The 17,518-nt window shown below is 40.4% G+C and overlaps 1 protein-coding gene across 6 annotated transcripts; it reads right to left on the bottom strand.

Moving 5' to 3' along the window:
* Window positions 1–787: 787 nt before the first annotated feature.
* LOC144684605 (TATA box-binding protein-associated factor RNA polymerase I subunit D-like) lies at window positions 788–16,474 on the bottom strand. 6 transcript variants are annotated; one of them, XM_078548607.1, is made up of 6 exons: window positions 16,380–16,474; window positions 14,595–15,134; window positions 10,408–10,795; window positions 6,625–6,797; window positions 4,576–4,633; window positions 788–2,191 (listed from the first exon to the last, which is right to left on the bottom strand). In XM_078548607.1, exons 2-6 carry the CDS (start codon window positions 14,891–14,893, stop codon window positions 2,006–2,008), a joined length of 1,104 nt encoding a protein of 367 aa, XP_078404733.1. In that variant the 5' UTR covers window positions 14,894–15,134; window positions 16,380–16,474; the 3' UTR covers window positions 788–2,005. The 6 variants fall into 6 exon arrangements, with proteins under 6 accessions (XP_078404733.1, XP_078404734.1, XP_078404735.1 ...); XM_078548608.1 differs by having other exon boundaries at window positions 16,413–16,466; XM_078548609.1 differs by lacking the exon at window positions 16,380–16,474 and adding an exon at window positions 15,892–15,909.
* Window positions 16,475–17,518: the final 1,044 nt, after the last annotated feature.

Here is a 17,518-nt window from a genome sequence, read left to right as displayed (position 1 = left end):
AGGAGTAGGAGTGGTGATTCGTAACAGGATAAGACAGACTTGGCTCCTTTAAGACTTATCCTTCTTCAGATTACTTGACTAAAGCCAGTGTTGAATCTTGATCGATCTTCATTATCAAGACTTCAGCAGATGAGACACAAGAGGTCAAAATCCTTACATGGAAAATCTATTGAGATTTCTATGGGTTCAGAAGAAATTCCAGCCTTTATAACACAGGGTCGATGCTGGAAGACCAGCTCAAAGGCTTTTGCAAAAGTAAGGCTTCGAGGTGGTGACAACAGAATAGGGTCCTGGTGTCAGAAGGAGAAAGATGGGGTGGAGTAAGAGGCACTATTTTGTAGGCTGAAAAAAAGCATTTCCTGACACGGCTTGAGATAGCAGGTTGGAAGGTTGAAGGGCAGAAATGAATAGTTTCTAGATTTAAAAAAATTAATGTCAAAGGCAAAGGAAATAGTCTGCCAGATGTGCACACAGCAGTTTCATTCAGCCTAGGTAGAGGGTAGAGTTGATGGCATTGAATATCATGGAACTACAGTAGATACATCTAAAGCAGATTGTATGTGGAAAAGAACAGATTTGATGCAGCAAATTATCTTATCTCATTCCATTAATTTCTCATGTTTTCTTACACATGTTTTAACACCTGAATGCTCTATTTATAGGTGTGGAACCCTACAGAATCACAGGCAAATTCACAACCTTAATATGTAAATTAAATAAGCACATTACACAAATCAGTATAAACAAAAAGCAAAATAGCTAATCCAAAGGACAAACCTGAAATAGATTTTTTCCAAAGAGTATATGCTTTATTGGTGTCTATCCAAAGATAAAACATGAAGTAACTGCTAATTATGTCTTTTTACATGAAGACATGTGACATCTTAATAACATTTTGACACAACAACTGATGTGGCATATTTTAAACATAATAAACCCAAACCAAAAATGTTGACAGTTTTGTCCTGTATACAGTATTGAAAATTAAGCTAAAAAGGAGAAAAATATTCAGGCGGAGTCTTCAGAATTAAAATACTTCCATCCCCATCTTCAAAACCACATTCTAAAAATGACATCTCCAGGTAGAAAAGAATAGCCTCAACTATATTATGGGAAGAATTTTCCCGTCGGCTTGCCGACGCATAAAATGACACGGATGACGTCGGGTGGAATGCCAGACGTCATCCCGCGTCATTTGCATTTTCAGGTCGGTGGAGGTGCAGCCGAGTCAGCTGTGCGCCCACCGACCTGTCAACGGCCTATTGAGGCTATTCAAAAAACAATTAAACTAATTAGTGGACCTGCCTGTCCAACCTTAAGTTTGGCAGGCAGGTCGGGAGCGCTGGCAGCCACCTGAATAAAAAAGGAAACCTCATCCATGGGCGGGATGAGGTTTCATGACTGAATTAAAAAAAAGATTCACTTTTACTTAAAGTTATGTCCATGTCCCAACTCATGTGACATTGTCACGTGGGGACATGGATGGTGAATAAAAATTGACAGAATAACCTATTTCACTTTGGGAACCAATCTCCCTGAGGCAGCACTTAGTCTCATTAAATTTTTCAGTCCACCAGCTAATCGGTTCATTCTTAAATAATAGCTAATGATGGTTAGCCAAGTCATTCCCATAAGCATTTATTCATTTTCTTTCTCGATATTGACAATAAGTTTATATCATTGTTAACCAGTTCCACTGGGTCATCCTGCTCCAAGGAAACATTTCTTGCACAGATGCTGTTCACATCTATGATTCACATAGCATTCCCTCTTAAATATTTTCTTCCTGTGATGATATGCCTTCTCCATTCTGCCCTATTCTTTTTGAGTGTTCACTAGTCTAGGGATTCTTCAGCAAACAGGAGCCTTGTGTTCTCTCATTTTCCAGTTCATCAGATGGCACACAAGTACTTTGTAGACTGGCTGATTTAACAATGGGCTCTCTAGTGTAACCTGGTCTGACAGTTGTTCTGCCACAGTGCATCTAGTTTTGTGCTTAAAATATTTAAGTCGTGGAAGATTTTGCATTGCCTGGTTCTTCTAGTTGAACTGTTACTTGTTTACTTTTTGCATTGTCTTTACTTTTGCCATTAGTTATACGCTTGCTTTTATTTTTGCCATTGGTATTCTTTTTCCGAAGGTGCTTTTTCTTTTTCTCAAACCGCTTTTCTATTAGAAAACAGCTGTTATCCTAGAAACAAAACAAATATTATGAACAAAGAACAAAATAGTTGTATTCCTATTTTGCTTAAATATTGTCTATGATATTAGCCTTGAGCTGTTAGTGTGGTAAAAGGCAGGTTGAGGACAGCAAGGGATAGACAACAATATCATAGCAGTGGGTCAGGAATCAGAACAAGCCATTAAGATTTGAATAAGTTTCAAAGCCCCATAATAATCACGTCTCAAGGCACCAAAAATTACCATAATGTGATGTATATGTAGGTACATTTAAATGTTTCTAAATCATCCAATATTAAGTATTAGCTTATTCTGAATATTCAGTGAAATAAAATCCAAAGTTTCTCCAATTCGAATGATGATTCATGAGTAAAAGTTTGCAATCTGTGACAGGCTGCCAATGAAAAAGTGTAGTAAAATCTAATCCAATATTTTCAATATAAATTTTTAACCAATCTGGCAAAATAAATCTTAGGTTAAATTTTAGTTATAAGGTCAGTTATGCATCTATTGATTGGTATCAATAGATCACCACTGCAGATGTTGATAACAAGTCTGAACTTTGTTATTGTTCAAGTTTTGAGAAATATATTTTCAGGTCTGGTTTAAGGCAATGGTTTAGAAAGTTTTGAATGAGACAGCCTCATGCACACTCCTATGGAAGACTTGGAAATAATTGTATACTGCCTGGGACCATTTGCTCAAGAACGAACCACCTACACTGTTATACAGTGTTGTAGTTACAGCAAAAATAAATGTGCTATTAAGTCAAACAAGAATAGGAAAAGAAAAAATATAAGCTATAGAATTCAAGACGTATCCAGTCCAGACTGTCTGATGACCACATGGGCCTTATTTTGAAAACATGATTTAAGTCTTTTCTTACTAGATAATTTTCACAGCTCCAGTGATTAGAGTATCAGAGTAGACTTCCAAATCAAAAGTATTTCAATATCAATTTCTTTCATAGTTCTCTGCCTCTTGCTTTCGCTCTCCGTGTCACCCAAAATTAAGCGGGAAATTGTAGCGCTGGAGGATGTTGCAGAGGTAGCTAGAGGTAACGGCATGGTAGGATTTAGATACGAGATGAGAATTTTAAATTTTACGAGTTGTGGTAACCAGAACCAATGCTGGTCAGTGAGGACAGGGGTGATGGGTGAACTGGGTGCAGGATGGGAAACAAGTAGCAGAGTTTGGAACAAGCTGATGATCTTCCTGTGATGGAAGTGTTTACCAAAAAGCAGCATTAAAAGAAATGGAGTGAAGCAAAAAAGTTGAGAAGTTAAAAGGCTAATTGTGAGACAGTTCTTCAAATGCAAAATTGTTTTGGCTGGCTTGTTTTGGGCCAAAGCACAAGGATAACTGTGCAGAGCACTCACAGATTGCATTTACTGAAACTTTCACATTTGGAGGTCTTACAAGTGCCAATATTTAAGTGTCTATTTGATGCCTGCCATCTTGATATAAACATTTAAATAAATGTTCTTCAATAAGTTTGAGTTTTTTTTTTGAAGGTGGGCAATAAAACCAAATTACATGCAGATACATTTTGTAATCTAGGGCAGGATTTTTAGCTCGGCGGGTGGGGGCGTGCCCAACCTGACTGAGCGTGAAATGATGTGCGATGGCGTCGGTCGAGAGTGCCGATGTCAACGTGCAGTCACACGATAGTTCGGTCAGCGGGCGCGCACCAGAGCTGGCAGTGCGCCTGCCAACAATTGAAAGGCCTATTAAGGCCATTAAGTTATCAAATGTGCTTTATTTTTCACTGCCCTTTCAACCTAACGGTTGGCGGGCAGGCGAAAAGGCCAAGCGACCTTTGCATTTTTTTGGAAACCTCATCCATGGGCGGGATGTGGTTACCAAAATCAAATACAAACGAAATAAAAACTTTAATTTTTAATTAAGAACATGTCCCTGCTCACGTGACAGAGTCACACGAGGGGACATGTTTTATTAAATTTTTCTGTTTTTGAAGAATATATTGAAAAAGTTATTAATCTCACTGAGGCAGCTCCGTGCCTCAGGGAGATTATTCAGCACTCTTTCGCGTGTACGTGCGAAGTTCGCACTAGGCCTGCTCGCCCTCCTCTCCCTGCCCGCACAGGCAGCGCTCAGCCCTGTCACTCAAGTATTACACTGGGCGGGCCTTAATTGGCCTGCCTGCATAAAATTGTGGAGCGCTGCTGGTTGCTGGTGGCCATCAGCTTCCTGGCTGCCCCCGCAAGCCAAGGGCAAAATTCTGCCCTATATGTACTTCATTCATAAATCTAGTAGATGCCTTTTGAGAATAGTGTCAGTCATTATGCTACTTGATTTATAAATACAAAGTGCCATTTACTATTAAACTTAATACTCCAGAGTCTATGTATCCAATATAAAAAAATTAGTTACCACAATTTTAACATCAAATGTGTCTTCATCTTCAGGGTCTTCGATGCAGGTTTCATCACTATAATATTACAAACATTACTGTCACAGTTGTTTATATTAAAGTACGTTAAATGACAGAATAACTTAAAAAATGGTCCTTTAATTTTAAGCACTGTTACTTAATTGATAGCATGAACAATGGCACATAGCTTAAAAAAGTTAGCCTGAAACTAAATTCCTTAGTCAAGCTGAGGCAGTGTCACAATTCTGGATTCTCTCTAAGTAAGCCAGGCCTGATAACCTTAAAAGGGGCGTAATCCTTATTTCTATAGCTGAACTAGAATGGACATTTTTAAAACAATATCATTCAGAGATTCTTTCAGTGAACTTAGATTGAATGCTTTAAACTAAAAGCAGCTTCAGGTTTATCATGTGGGTTGTTCCCTGTAAATACCCATATGCTTTTGTGGACCCCTGCAACTACAGATGTATGTACCAATCTGCCTTAATTTTTCCAACAAAAAAGCATCAGCTGCCCAAAACACAAGCTATTATTGCAGAGTATTTTTAAAATATGCTTTTATAACAAGGGAAACGATCAGTCAACAAAGATAGAGTCTGACAATAGATGGAGAGTTGTGCAATTGCAGTATGGAATCACCCTGAGAAAACTGGGATCCCAATGTATAAATGTAGAAATTAAAGCGATGAGATTCAGATTGTAAGAACAGGAGTAGGCCAGTTAGCCGCTCATGCCTGTTCTGCCATTCAATGAGATAATGACATCAGTACTCAGGTGGTCCAGTGCAATACACAGGAGTACCACACACAGAACTGAATGATAATTTCATTAGAAAAGAAATGTTTTTGTTTGTTACATAGAAATATGAATTGCACCATTCATCCCCATAAATGGGGATCATTGTAATTAACACATCTAGCCAATATTTGGTATTGTCAGCCAATTTTGTCAGGATTTATCAGAAACTACTGCTCCTAATTGAAATGATTCAAAATTGATACAACGGCAAATATGCAGATTTGAGGATACAGATTAAAGAATGACAGGATATATGAGTTTATTAACAGGTTGTGTGCATATATCTGTTAAACATGGTTCACTGAACGTTACATTAGTCATAGTGAATCTGTTCAAGATACAGACAAATAAATGAATATTTCAGGCTCCCAAACAGGAAACACCATTGTTCATCCGAGTTGGTGACTAACAGCCTGAAGCTGGTCATCAGCCAGTATTACTCTTCCAATTGCCAGAGGTTTTTTTTTGGTATTAAGGTATAATCTCTCTTCCTCCAACCCCCTCAGTTCAGTTTCACTGGTGCCTGCTCCATGGCTTCTACCAATATTGGTCTTAGCCAACCTTGGAGAAAATACTTTTCCAGATCTACTTTTCCCCAGCATCCTCTAATGATATGCTTAGTATTTGCCCATAATGAAACTTAAATGCAAGGGAGACTGAATTTACACTAACCACGTCAGTAGCGTTGTGTTAAGTTGTGCCACCAATTTAAGAGTCTTCCAAGCCAATTTATTCCACTCCTGTCCAGAGACCATTGGTTCACACTGAAGTAAGTTCAATCAGGCGCAGCTGTCCTAGTGTCTCATCCATTTTTCATTCGTACAACTAGATGGTATCAGTGAGCTATTCAACTGTAGGGACATTGCTGCTGGGTGCAACCCGCTCTTCATCTGACATCTATACGTGTGCATTTCCTAGCAGAAATCACTGGATAGTGATCAGAAGTGGGAACCCTGGGTCATTTTCCTCTCCCTGGCTCTGTGGTGTTGAGAATTATAATATTGTTCCTATCACCTCCATGGTTAACATCAGTTAATCGGGCAGAGACTGGGTAATCAAAGCTTCTTGCTCTGCACAATTTAATCTATACTGAGCAGCAACTGAACTAGACTCTGAATATAATTAAGATGAGTCAAAGTACTTCTGATTGTTGGCATTATGGCAGACCACAGACTAGCATGAACACAGTATATAAACACACACAAACAGAGAAACTAGGTGAGATTTTACACTTCAAAGTACAGGCCTACCTGCTTTCTGGTATGGGTGAAATTGATCTTTTCTCATCCAAGTACTTGTATTGTCTTAAAGGGTGGCTGTCTCTGTCTGGACAGTCCACATTTATTTTTTTTAAGGACTTTATGAGATGGTTTTGACATTTTAACTCTTTCATGTAAGTAAATAATCCACTCAAAGCTGCCTGCTATAAGTTAAGAGAATTTAAGTGTTAGAACATTTACCAAAATATCCTCCAAGTTCCAGAACTGCTTTTTTTTTTTACATGCTTTTAAATTGCACTGTGATTGATATTAGTAATAAATATCTCAACAATTGTATGTGAAATTCTTTTGTCCATTAGTTAACAAAGTACAACAGCTTATTTTTAGCTCGCCAATGCTTTTTCTATAAATAGACAAAAAGCATTTCACATGAATGCATGAACTTGTGGAAAGCTAGCGAGTGCTTGGGCCAGAGTAGGTCAAATAGATGGGTCATATAAATTAGAACAAAGGCTTTGAAAGGGTTGCAGAGGTAGGGTGGTACAAAACTATGAAGCAACTTCTAGGCAACTAGGAGATCAGTGAATCTTGAAATCAGCATGCTGAAAGATGGAAAGCCATGGGGGTTGGCAAATGACAGAAGTGGTAGGTGAGCAGGACTTGGTGTGAGATTGGATGCAGGCGAACATATGTATGTTTGTAAATTGTCCTTTGGACTTAGGGTCAATGGTCACGCGCATAAACATTCTTTATGATCTGGAGTACACCTTTCTTTAGGACAAAGTGTAAGGGCAGTGGGGTTAGTGATAGGCGTGAAGCGGTGAATGGTGAAGGAGAGTTAAAGGAAAAAGTTGAAATGGCCTTGTCAATGACTGTGACCTCAGCAATGGCATGACCATCTATGACAGCTGCATCAGGGAGGAATGCCTGTGCTGTGAATGGGGTACACTGTATGCAAAATGAGGGTGATTGAGGTCAGCAAAGCAGGAAAATCACAAGGGACAAGGGAATTTACATACAGTTGAAAGTACACAGGTTGAAGAGAATCACTTGGTGTAGAGCCTGAGTGAGGAGAATAGGGTAACAATCTCGGGGAGAAAATTGTCACAAAACACCAGAAGGGTAGCAGACAATGAGGACTTTAAGGAGAGGCAAAAGAGGATGGTAGACCTCAGCATACCCAAAAGAACAGTAAGTGGCAGAGGAATACTGGAAGAAAATGATGGCAATTGCAGATCATGTGGTAAATGGGCAGAGAACCTGGTTCCACGGGTTATTTTGCCTCAGTGTCCATTCATATATAAAAAGCAAAGAGTGACTGCTGACAAGTTAAATATCGTGGGGCTATCACAGCAGAACCTGACCCGATCCTCATGAAACAATTATGGCTGCGTTTGTTGCCACTGCTGTGCATGCACAGTTCTAGTGTTTTACTCCATTACATCATTGCGAGCGAGAGTAGGCAGTGGCCAGGAACAAAGATGGCGCTGCTCATAACTTCAGGACTCTGTTTTAGGCAGCATCCTTTAATTACTAATTCAAGTGGATTTGCTGGACCACCTGTCACTCAAAGAAAGGGAGTCGGTTTCCTGAGTCAGACTTGGGCCTCGGACAGTGAATTTGGTCTGAGTGGGGGCAAGTAGGGGGATTACAGAGAATAACGGTTAAGGGGGATTAGGGTCAAAAGAAGGGAGCGGGGTGGCGGGGCACGAGGATGGGAGGGGATGGCGGGGCGCAAGGAGGGGGGGGCACATGGGTGGTGGCAGGGCATGAGGAGGGGGGACATGGGTGATGGCGGGGCGCAGGTGGTGGGGAGGAAAGATGGGGAGTGAGGAGGATGGGAAGGGGGTGAGGGAGAGTGATGGGTGAGAGCTGGAGGGGTTGGGAATGAGGAGGATGGGTGAGGAGATGGGGGATGGAGGTGACGAGGAGGGGGATGGGGATGTGAGGAGGAGGTGAAGGATGGCTTATGGGTGTGGTGGCATCATTGATGTTGTGCAGAGGTTACTGGCAGGCTGGGCACACTGGAGTGACATCATTGGATTTCTGCGCATGCGTGGACCAGTGTGCATTTGCAGATGGGCATTCGTGGCGATCCTGCATTGGCAAGAGACACAGTGAACACTTATACTTGTGAACTCAACAGTCTGGTTCATTGGACTGCAATGTGCAGAGGAGCTGTCGTCAAATTTCCCCTTTCTCACCTGAGGGCACTCAGGTAAGTGCTACCTTGCTGAGAGCAACTAATTCAGCACAAATTAAGGATTCATTGGGGCATAATAGTTCAGCTGCTTACTGTCTTACCCAGCCAAACAACTGAGGGAGCTTTCAAATACTTTACATGTTATATGTAAAATGGAAGACTTGCATTTATACAGAACTTTTCACAACCACTGAACATGTCAAATCACTTTACCAATGAAGTACTTTATTAAGTGTAGTCACTGTGGTAATGTAGGAAATGCAGCAGCCAATTTGCACAATGCAAACTCCCACAAACAGCAGTGTGATAATGGTCAGATAATCCGTTTTAGTGTTGGTGATTGAGGAACAAATATTGGCAAGGTCACCAGGGATAGCTCCCCTGCTCTTGTACGGAATAGTGTTATTAGGATGTCTAACATCCATCTAAGAGGGCAGATGGTGTCTCAGTTTAACATCTTATCCCAAAGACGGCAGCCTTAATTTTTGTGCTCAAGTTCTGGAGTGGGACTTAAACCGGAATCTTGTGGTTCAGAGGTGAGGGTGTGACCAACTGAGCAACAGCTGCCGCTGCAAACATCCCAACAAGGAAAGAAATGAGAGGAATAGCAAAGCAGGGCAGTGTAAAAACTTAATTTCTCAGTAACTCTAGTAGCAATGAACAGCCCAAGTGGTTGCCTAAGCAAAGGAACAAGTGACCTAGGCCACTGATGGGAAGTTGAGGATAGTAAAGATTATTTCCCCGGGAACAGCACCAGGTGAAGGATTCGAAGCAAGCAAACCACCAAATGGAAGTAAATTTGGCTAACATTACCACAACGAATTTTCAGTTCATCAGTAGGTCTGGTTAATGTGTGAAAAGTCCCAAACACCACAAATAAGCAACGGCCTCCTAACCCCTATCATCATCTGAAGAAAATAACTCACAGCAACCTCTTCAGTAAAAAATAACTGAGTGTTATAAGAAACTTTGGTATTCTCTAAAGTTAGGTCTTTTTTATGTGCACTATTTTATTACTTTGTCTCTATTTAGCATCCCTACATCATATGTAATTAATTTATTAATTGAGTGGACAAAATATCTGCTCTCAGGCTTCTGCCTGTAGAATAACTGGAAACTTATTTTTTCCTGTTAATAGATTTACTCCTAAATTTTTAGTTTAACAATTTTGTGGCCTGAAGGTTGTAGGATAGAATTCTTGTTGCATCTACTGGCAACTGTAATCTTGTACGTCTCACCTTCTGCCTATGGCCCTGTAATCAATTTGAGTGTGAGCCAGGAGCACTGAAAGTCAACTTTGTCACTCTTTTCATAGGCATTCACTAGAGCTACTTGCACTCTTTGAAAACCCTTTTTATGACTAGGGATTTGGGCATGCAAAAAGAAGTAAAAAATGTGGTCAATAGTGCACTTCTGATTAGTTTGCAATGGGTTCTTACAACAAAATTCGCCACAAAAAACATTAAAAGTTTAAATAATACAAATAAACAGGTGAAAAAAGATGTGAAAAGCTGTTGTGAATCAATAGTTTGAAAAATATTTATGAAGAAAATACTCAATAGGATGTATGGCTATAACCATTATTACATAATATATTATGGACTATTTACCTCATATGCAAAAATCATCTTAAATGGCAAATGCTTCCTTCCGTATTCCTTGTGCACAAATGGAAACTGCAGCCCTCGTTCTCTCAACCTCTTCCTCTTCTCTGCTTCAGTTATGGATGATTGAGGCCTTCCCCTTGGACACCCAGATTTCTTATACCTGGAAATGATTTTGGATCTCTTGCGTCGTTGGCGTCTTCTTACTTCAAACTTCTCAAAATTTGGATGACTGACTTCATCTGAATCAAGTGAGCTTTCAGTATCTTCTGCAGTTTGATTTTTGATGGCTGATCTGGTTAGGAATGTTCCTGTACCCCGTCGTCTTACCTTTCTTACTGGTATGGAAGGACACTGTGTTTTAAATAAATTGCTCACCGAATCTGAACTATCCCTAGAAGTGAAAAAAAACCCATAAATATTGAACAAAGATCATCACTATATCAGTATGATGGACTAAGAATATATATGGACCTTGGCTGGACAATATCCTCAAAATGGCTGAACCTATGTCTGTCTGTGACCCCAGAACAAAAGAAGCCACTTTGCAGTTTCAGGGAAACTTGCACCTCGTGATCACCTGAGGACTGCACAGTCCACCTTCAAAGTGATCTATACAAAGGCCATTTGCATCTGATAATCCAGCTGGCCTGCAGGGTACAGAGGGTCTGATAAGACAAAAGGCCCCTCGAGCATTCCTTTCAACTCATAATGGCTGGGACATTTAGCAGTTTTTGAGACCCAGCTGAATTCCAGACGATGGATACACATCTTTTGTTGAAGACCTGGTGCAGAGGTAGGGATCATGTGACCTAGGCCTCTGGCTTGTTGAACAGGTTAATATTGACTTGCTAAGCTGAATAGCTCAATCTGCTGCTTTAACATCTGACTAGCAGGCCACACAGAAGGAGTTCAGGCTAGGCTGGATAACTGGCCCCATCTACCCTGCTTCTGCTGGAAGTTCTCTGCTATCACCTACAAGACTGATTCATCTCTGCGTGCCTATCTCATCTTGCGAAGTCAATATCACTGGAAACGTGAATTCTAAAACATCGGTTTTCAGCCCATCAACCTCTGTGAAGGAGTACCTCATCGGACTTTGACTCTGGACTCTGGAACTCACATGAACAAATATTTATTTTCTCTGTGGTGTCTGTACTATCAAACCTTCTTCTCTCTATCCCTCTTTTTACTGTGAGCGTGGAGGTGACGTTGCAAATCTTCCTCCCCGCATTTTCAGTGTGTGCAAATAAACTAATCCTTTAAGCTCATTCTATCTCAAGTTTGCTGTGGGGTTAGTAATAGAACATTGGATCACACAAAAAACCTGAGAGGTTGGGAAATACGCCACTGCTTATAAAGAGGGAAACAAATCAAAAACACCTTTCTGTTTATGGACGAGCACTTAGAGGAGCAATTAATGCTGCTTAAATTAAAGCCCCTCCTGTCCATAACACCATGCAAGCAGACATCTCAGAGCAGCCCATTACAAAGAGATTTTAAGAGCTAAGTAAATCCACTTCAGGAAATCTGACCATGGTTATTGTTACAAATTCCACTGGTTTAGCACTAGGCATTTCCTTGAGTCCAGCATCAGTGGCTAATCCCATAAGCAGCCTTGTCTCCTCTGAGCTGGAGTTAACTTTTATTACCAAATATCTAGTTTAACAATTTTGTGACCTGAAGGTTGGTAAGATAGAATTTTTGTTGCATCTACCTGCAACTGTAATCTTGTTCTTATATATCTCACCTCCTGCATTTTCCTGACTTTATGGAAGGCAGACTGAAAAGTATTCTAATGGGAAAAAGCAAATCAATAAATTGTTTTACACACACAAATTAACACCCTACCATTTTCACAGTTGTGTTTCATTAATTTCCTACAGCTTCTCATATCATGAGCACAATAAAAAGCAAGCCTCCACTGTTGTCGGCAAATACAGACTTACAAGCTATCTATTCCTCAGCTAACTGCTCTTGTTGTCCTGTCACAAGCTGTATGTATCAAGAAAGCAGAAAATGGAAGTTTGACCCTTCCCATAACTATGAGTGTAGGGGATTGGCACATCAAGCTGTCTGTTATCGCCCGGTTTCTTTTGATGTAGTAGTTTAGTTTAGACTTCAGCTGAGTGAATGAAAACCGTTCTGTCATTAGGACAAGAAATAAGAACAAACATTAACAACTCTCAATGACTTAAAACTAAAGTAATATGCAAAAATGAACAGCTGAATGGCTGTTCTCTCTCTTTTTGGATAGCATATTAACATCCCCAATCATCCAGGCCTCCACCAGATATTGGTCAATGTGTACTGACCTAAATATTAACTCCAAAAAAAATGCCGTATGATTTAACCCTTTGTAAGCCAACTCTACCCTATCAAAATTTTGTAAGTTGAAACAAATCCCTTAAAAACCATATAAATAAATGTCCCAAAATGCTAGTTATCCACAACAGTGAGACAACCTTGGGTTCCTGAGGATACTAACAAGCACTTTATGCTAAAATAATTTGAGTGCTTGGGCTCGGCACACTCCTGTGAATAGTGCAACCTTTTCATTCAGATTTGAAATGAATTCACCCTGGATTCTATTCTCTCCTGATTAGATACTTTTATTACTTTAACCTCTGGAAAGGGCAATGAAGCATAGTTTTGATTCTGTCCCAGTTCTAACAAAAGTAGTTAGTACAATCGATAGTTAGCTCAGGCTAATTGTGTTAAATGCATACATGTTGCAGCTTTAATAAACAACTGAAACTGTAGAATAACTGAAGACTAACTTTTTCCCCCAGTTAATAGTTCTGAAGAATTAGTGGATGCATACGTTACATTGTTTAAAGGACTAGGCAAAACTGAGTGATTCTGAGTTCATCTCCGCAGCTATTGGCACTAGTTTGGCAGGGAAAGGATAGGAATCCACCCCTACCCCTGCTGCCTGGTTCACATCCCCAGTCATTGCCCAGTGATTCCAAATGGAAAGTGTGGGCGTGTGTGCACATGTGTGTACGTGCGTGTGTGTGCATGTGTATGTGTGGGGAATTTGGGCCATCAATAGAGTAAGCTCAACTATGAAGCTTGTCTAGAATGAATAATGGCTAGCTGAGGGAGGTAGTGGAAAACTGCCAACATATATAATATAATGCTTTCATGAGATGAGGAGACAAAATTAGAGGAAGAAAAGCTTTCCTTTAAACTTTCAATGACCCCAGAGTCTTAAATCATATTTATCAAAGCAGAGACTGATAACCTAACCAAATAACTCCAGTCTGGTATTTTGAGGGACAGTGTATTTTGGGTACCTTACAGAAACGGAAGTATCCTGAGCCATGTGATCAAGGGATTTAGATGCCCGTGTATACAAATCACTCTCGCAAAGGGCCGTGGATACAAGGTCAATTGAAATTTGAGACTGAAAGCGAAAGATTTTTAGTAGGAAAATAGAACTTCAATTTATGTAATGTCTCAGTGCTTTAAAGCCAATTAAGCACTTTTGAAATATAGGCATTGTTGTAATATGGGAAAGGTGAGGATCAAGGATATGAGGCAAAGGTAGGTAAAAGGAGTTGAGGTGCTAATCAGCCATGATCTAATTGAATACCACAATGGCCCACTTCTGGTCCTTTGTTTATAGATTTTTAAGGTTGATGGCCAATCCTAATACCCTTCATCATAAATTCTTGTTCAGTTTTAACTTTCAAGGAGGCCTTGTGGTGCAGTGGGTAGCGTCCCTATCTCTGGGCCAGAAGCTCTGGGTTCAAGTCCAACTTAAGAACTCGATGGCCATGGAAGGTACATTCATAATGTGGCCAAACAGGTTAATTATCAGCCTATAAATCCTTCCAATATGCCTGATGGCAGGCAGTAAGAGTGAGAGTGTTTCCTGGTCAACCATACTGCAGAAAACTCCTGCAGTACTTTGCTAAGCATAATCATGGTCCAAACCAAAGGACATCCATTGTCACCAATGTCCGCTTAGGGCAAGGTACCTGAAGGAGGAGAATTGTGTTTTCTGATCCTTCAGTTGCACTAGCTTTGGAGATGCACTATGAATTACATGTGGCCCTTTAACCATGAACCCTGGAAAAATATTAACAAATAAGGAAATCAAAAAAAATGACTTCATTGCTCACTAATTAACAATGCTAACAATGCACAACTAAGAATTACATTCTTATAAGTACCCAGTAACTTACTGCTCTGATAACTCAGCCACATTTCTTCCATTGTTGCCAGAAAGAGCAAATGAAGTGATGCGCATAGGTTGATAACTCAACACATTCTGCTGAGATTCATTTTGAAAAGTACCAGGAACACAATCTCCTTCTGAGCTGCCTATGGAGATGGGCGAGTCCACTTGCTCAGTAATACTTTTCATTGCCTTCATGTTAACATTCGGCAGCAACTGCGCAATCTCATCCTCTTCATCCGAAAACAACAAAACGCTATTTTCGCTCTCGTCCTTTGCGCCCATCATATTCGTTTCATCTTCCATTTCTTTCTGCAATTTTCTTCAGCCTTGCTGTGCAAATCAATCGAGACAGCCAGATAATTCTAATTTTAAAAATGCAATTTATATAAAGGGATCTCAATAACAGGGAAAATGCAGATGTCTATATTACGTTGCACAATGGGAGGTAGGTAAGGTCGATATTCTTGCAGACTGGATTGCTCCAATTGCTCACTGGAATGATTGAACAGTTTTGCAGATGTGCCCCTTCCCTGTTGAGCTGGGCCTGGTAAAATAAAGAAAAATAAATTTGAATTATTGCCAGTACAAATCTGTATTTAATGTGAGTGGAAGTTTGAACTCAATGATTTTTCTACCAACCACCCATGAATTCCAATCCATTTTCTCCTACCAATATGTAGCTTTCTTTAGAGCATCTTTTAGTAGTTTTGTCTAGCAATTTACATCTGGCTTGTTATATATTCAATGTGAACGACATCAGTGTGCATCTTGTGATCTCCCAGTTATTGACTTGCAATCTTGTTAAATTGGAACTAGAGGATTGAAATGATATTGCTAACAACCTCTATTTAAAAATAATGACAGGGTGCAATACAGTAACAAGCAAAAGAGCCAAGGCCTGTAATCTCCCTCTTCACTAGGAGTGTGTTACATACCAAGGTGCAGATGCCAGAATGCCGAGTGGATTCAGCGCAACATATCTGATCATACTATAATCTATACTAATACTTGTAATGATGGCATATTTGTGGAAATTAGTTAACATTTTATCAATTGCTGCAGAGTAATTGGAGTAGCATTTTGATTTATATAATTGGACCCAAAGCTGTCAACATCAAATGTTTGAAGTGAGATTTATGATCCCAAAGAAGGAAGCACATTGTAAACATATGAAGCTGTGTTTGTTCATGAGCTAGTCAAATTAAGTAAATATTTCTAAAATCAAAATGATTGTCACATGAAACGACTGAGGCCCTATTCCAACAATAAGGCATTTTCATTTACTTTTAACCAACACTAACTTCATGTTTAGGACGTTCTCCACACCTTGAACCACAGGGAACTGTAGGACATTTTACAACAAATTAATTCTCATTTCACCCTGTGATAGAGGAAAGGCAGTTTTCCCCTATCTTGTGTTAATATTCACTGCCCTGTACATAGGAGACACAAGACCTGGCAAATCAGTTTTAATTCACAGCAGGGTGGCTCGATATAAGCTAATGCTTAAATTAAACACTTCTTTAAACAAAAAAATGTGTTTTAAAAAAACAAAGGACTGGAAAAAGAAAGTGGGTTGGGCGTGTTTATCTTGGGGGGGGGGAAGTTGTTGTTGTTGGAGCCACTGTCCCTCCAGCCCAGTGTGGTCGCCACGCAACCAAGGAGGCTCAGTGGGCGCTGATCGCCGCTCCCGGTCCCGCTGCTTCCACTCCCCCTGTTACCGTCTGTCCCGCTGCTTCCACTCCCCCCTGTTACCGTCTGTCCCGCCCTATCCACTGGCCCCCATTACCGTCTGTCCCGCCGCATCCACCGGCCCCATTACCGCTTGTCCGGCTGCTAAAATCCAGCCTCCCCACCGCCGCCGCAGCTCAGTCCCGCTGAGGAAATGCACGATCGAAATCTTACCCGACGGTTCACGCTCTCCAACCAGCGTCAGATCACATCAGCTTCCTCCCTCCCCCCACCCCCATCCCCATCCCATCTCGCTGCTGGCACTCACTACTTTCACCTTTGCCTGACCTAGATTTTTCTGCATTAACGGGTGGGTGAACGCCAACGAGCATTGTTTTCTTTTTTTTTAAAAAAAAAGTTATTAAGATCTATTAAAGGCTCTATTAAAGAGAAATCGCCTTCATTGAAAAGGTTCCCCTATGCTTTTGGACATGCAAATAAAAGCACAGCTTTCACTCATTCATTAGAACGTCTGTCAGGAACTTCGAAATGTAATTAGTTCACTGATGTGCCCCTTTTCACCCTCGTGTGGTCTTGTCATCAAGGCTAGGGATATATTTTCAAATGGTTCACAACTTCTTGGTGGATCATGCTTTCAGATGAGTTGTCTCACCGAGGCCCGGTCTGCCCTCTTAGGTGGATGTAAAAGACCTCATGGGACTATTTCGATTTCGAAGAAGAGGAGGGGAGTTCTTGCTTCTCCTTGGTATCCTGGCTAATATTCATCCCCTCACCCAAAACAGATTTCTGACCGTTATCTTCATTTTTGTTTCTGGGAGCTTACTGTGAGCAAACTGGTTGCCACATTTTTGACATTACAGTGATTTCACTTCAAAAAGTACTTAATTGGTTGTGAAGTGTTTTATCTCCCTTAGCATTTTAAGTACAAGGACTTCGCCCTCTTCCTTTGTTGTTAATTGAAAAACAAATGTTGCTGGTATAGTCAATTAATACCAGCTACTTATATATAGTACCTTGCTCCTCCTCATACAATGCCCCAAGCCTTCCATGCCCGGTGGGCGCCGCGGGGACTTGGGTGGTTTGTTGACCCCTTTAATCACATTTTGGTTTAATGTTTGTAAGTTTCCTTTAAACTTTGCCCTTGGTTTTACAGCTGACCTGACTTAGGGGCTGTGCCTGATTTCTCCCTTGTTTTTGTTAATTTAGTTAATTGTTTTAATTCTACAAGAGTTACAA

Source organism: Cetorhinus maximus, chromosome 9 (genome assembly GCF_964194155.1).
Source record: "Cetorhinus maximus chromosome 9, sCetMax3.hap1.1, whole genome shotgun sequence".
Classification (NCBI taxonomy): Eukaryota; Metazoa; Chordata; class Chondrichthyes; order Lamniformes; family Cetorhinidae; genus Cetorhinus; species Cetorhinus maximus.
The sequence above is the reverse complement of the archived record's forward strand: the minus strand, read 5'-3'. Positions and strand labels throughout refer to the sequence as shown.

Excerpts from the sequence above, each read along its gene's own strand:
- LOC144684605 (XM_078548607.1), bottom strand. The coding sequence starts at position 14,893 with ATGGAAGATGAAACGAATATGATGGGCGCAAAGGACGAGAGCGAAAAT. Across the intron at positions 4,634-6,624 it reads TCACCCATACCAGAAAGCAG|TGATGAAACCTGCATCGAAG; the intron begins GTAGGCCTGTAC and ends GTAATATTATAG. Across the intron at positions 2,192-4,575 it reads CATTTGATGTTAAAATTGTG|GATAACAGCTGTTTTCTAAT; the intron begins GTAACTAATTTT and ends TTTTGTTTCTAG.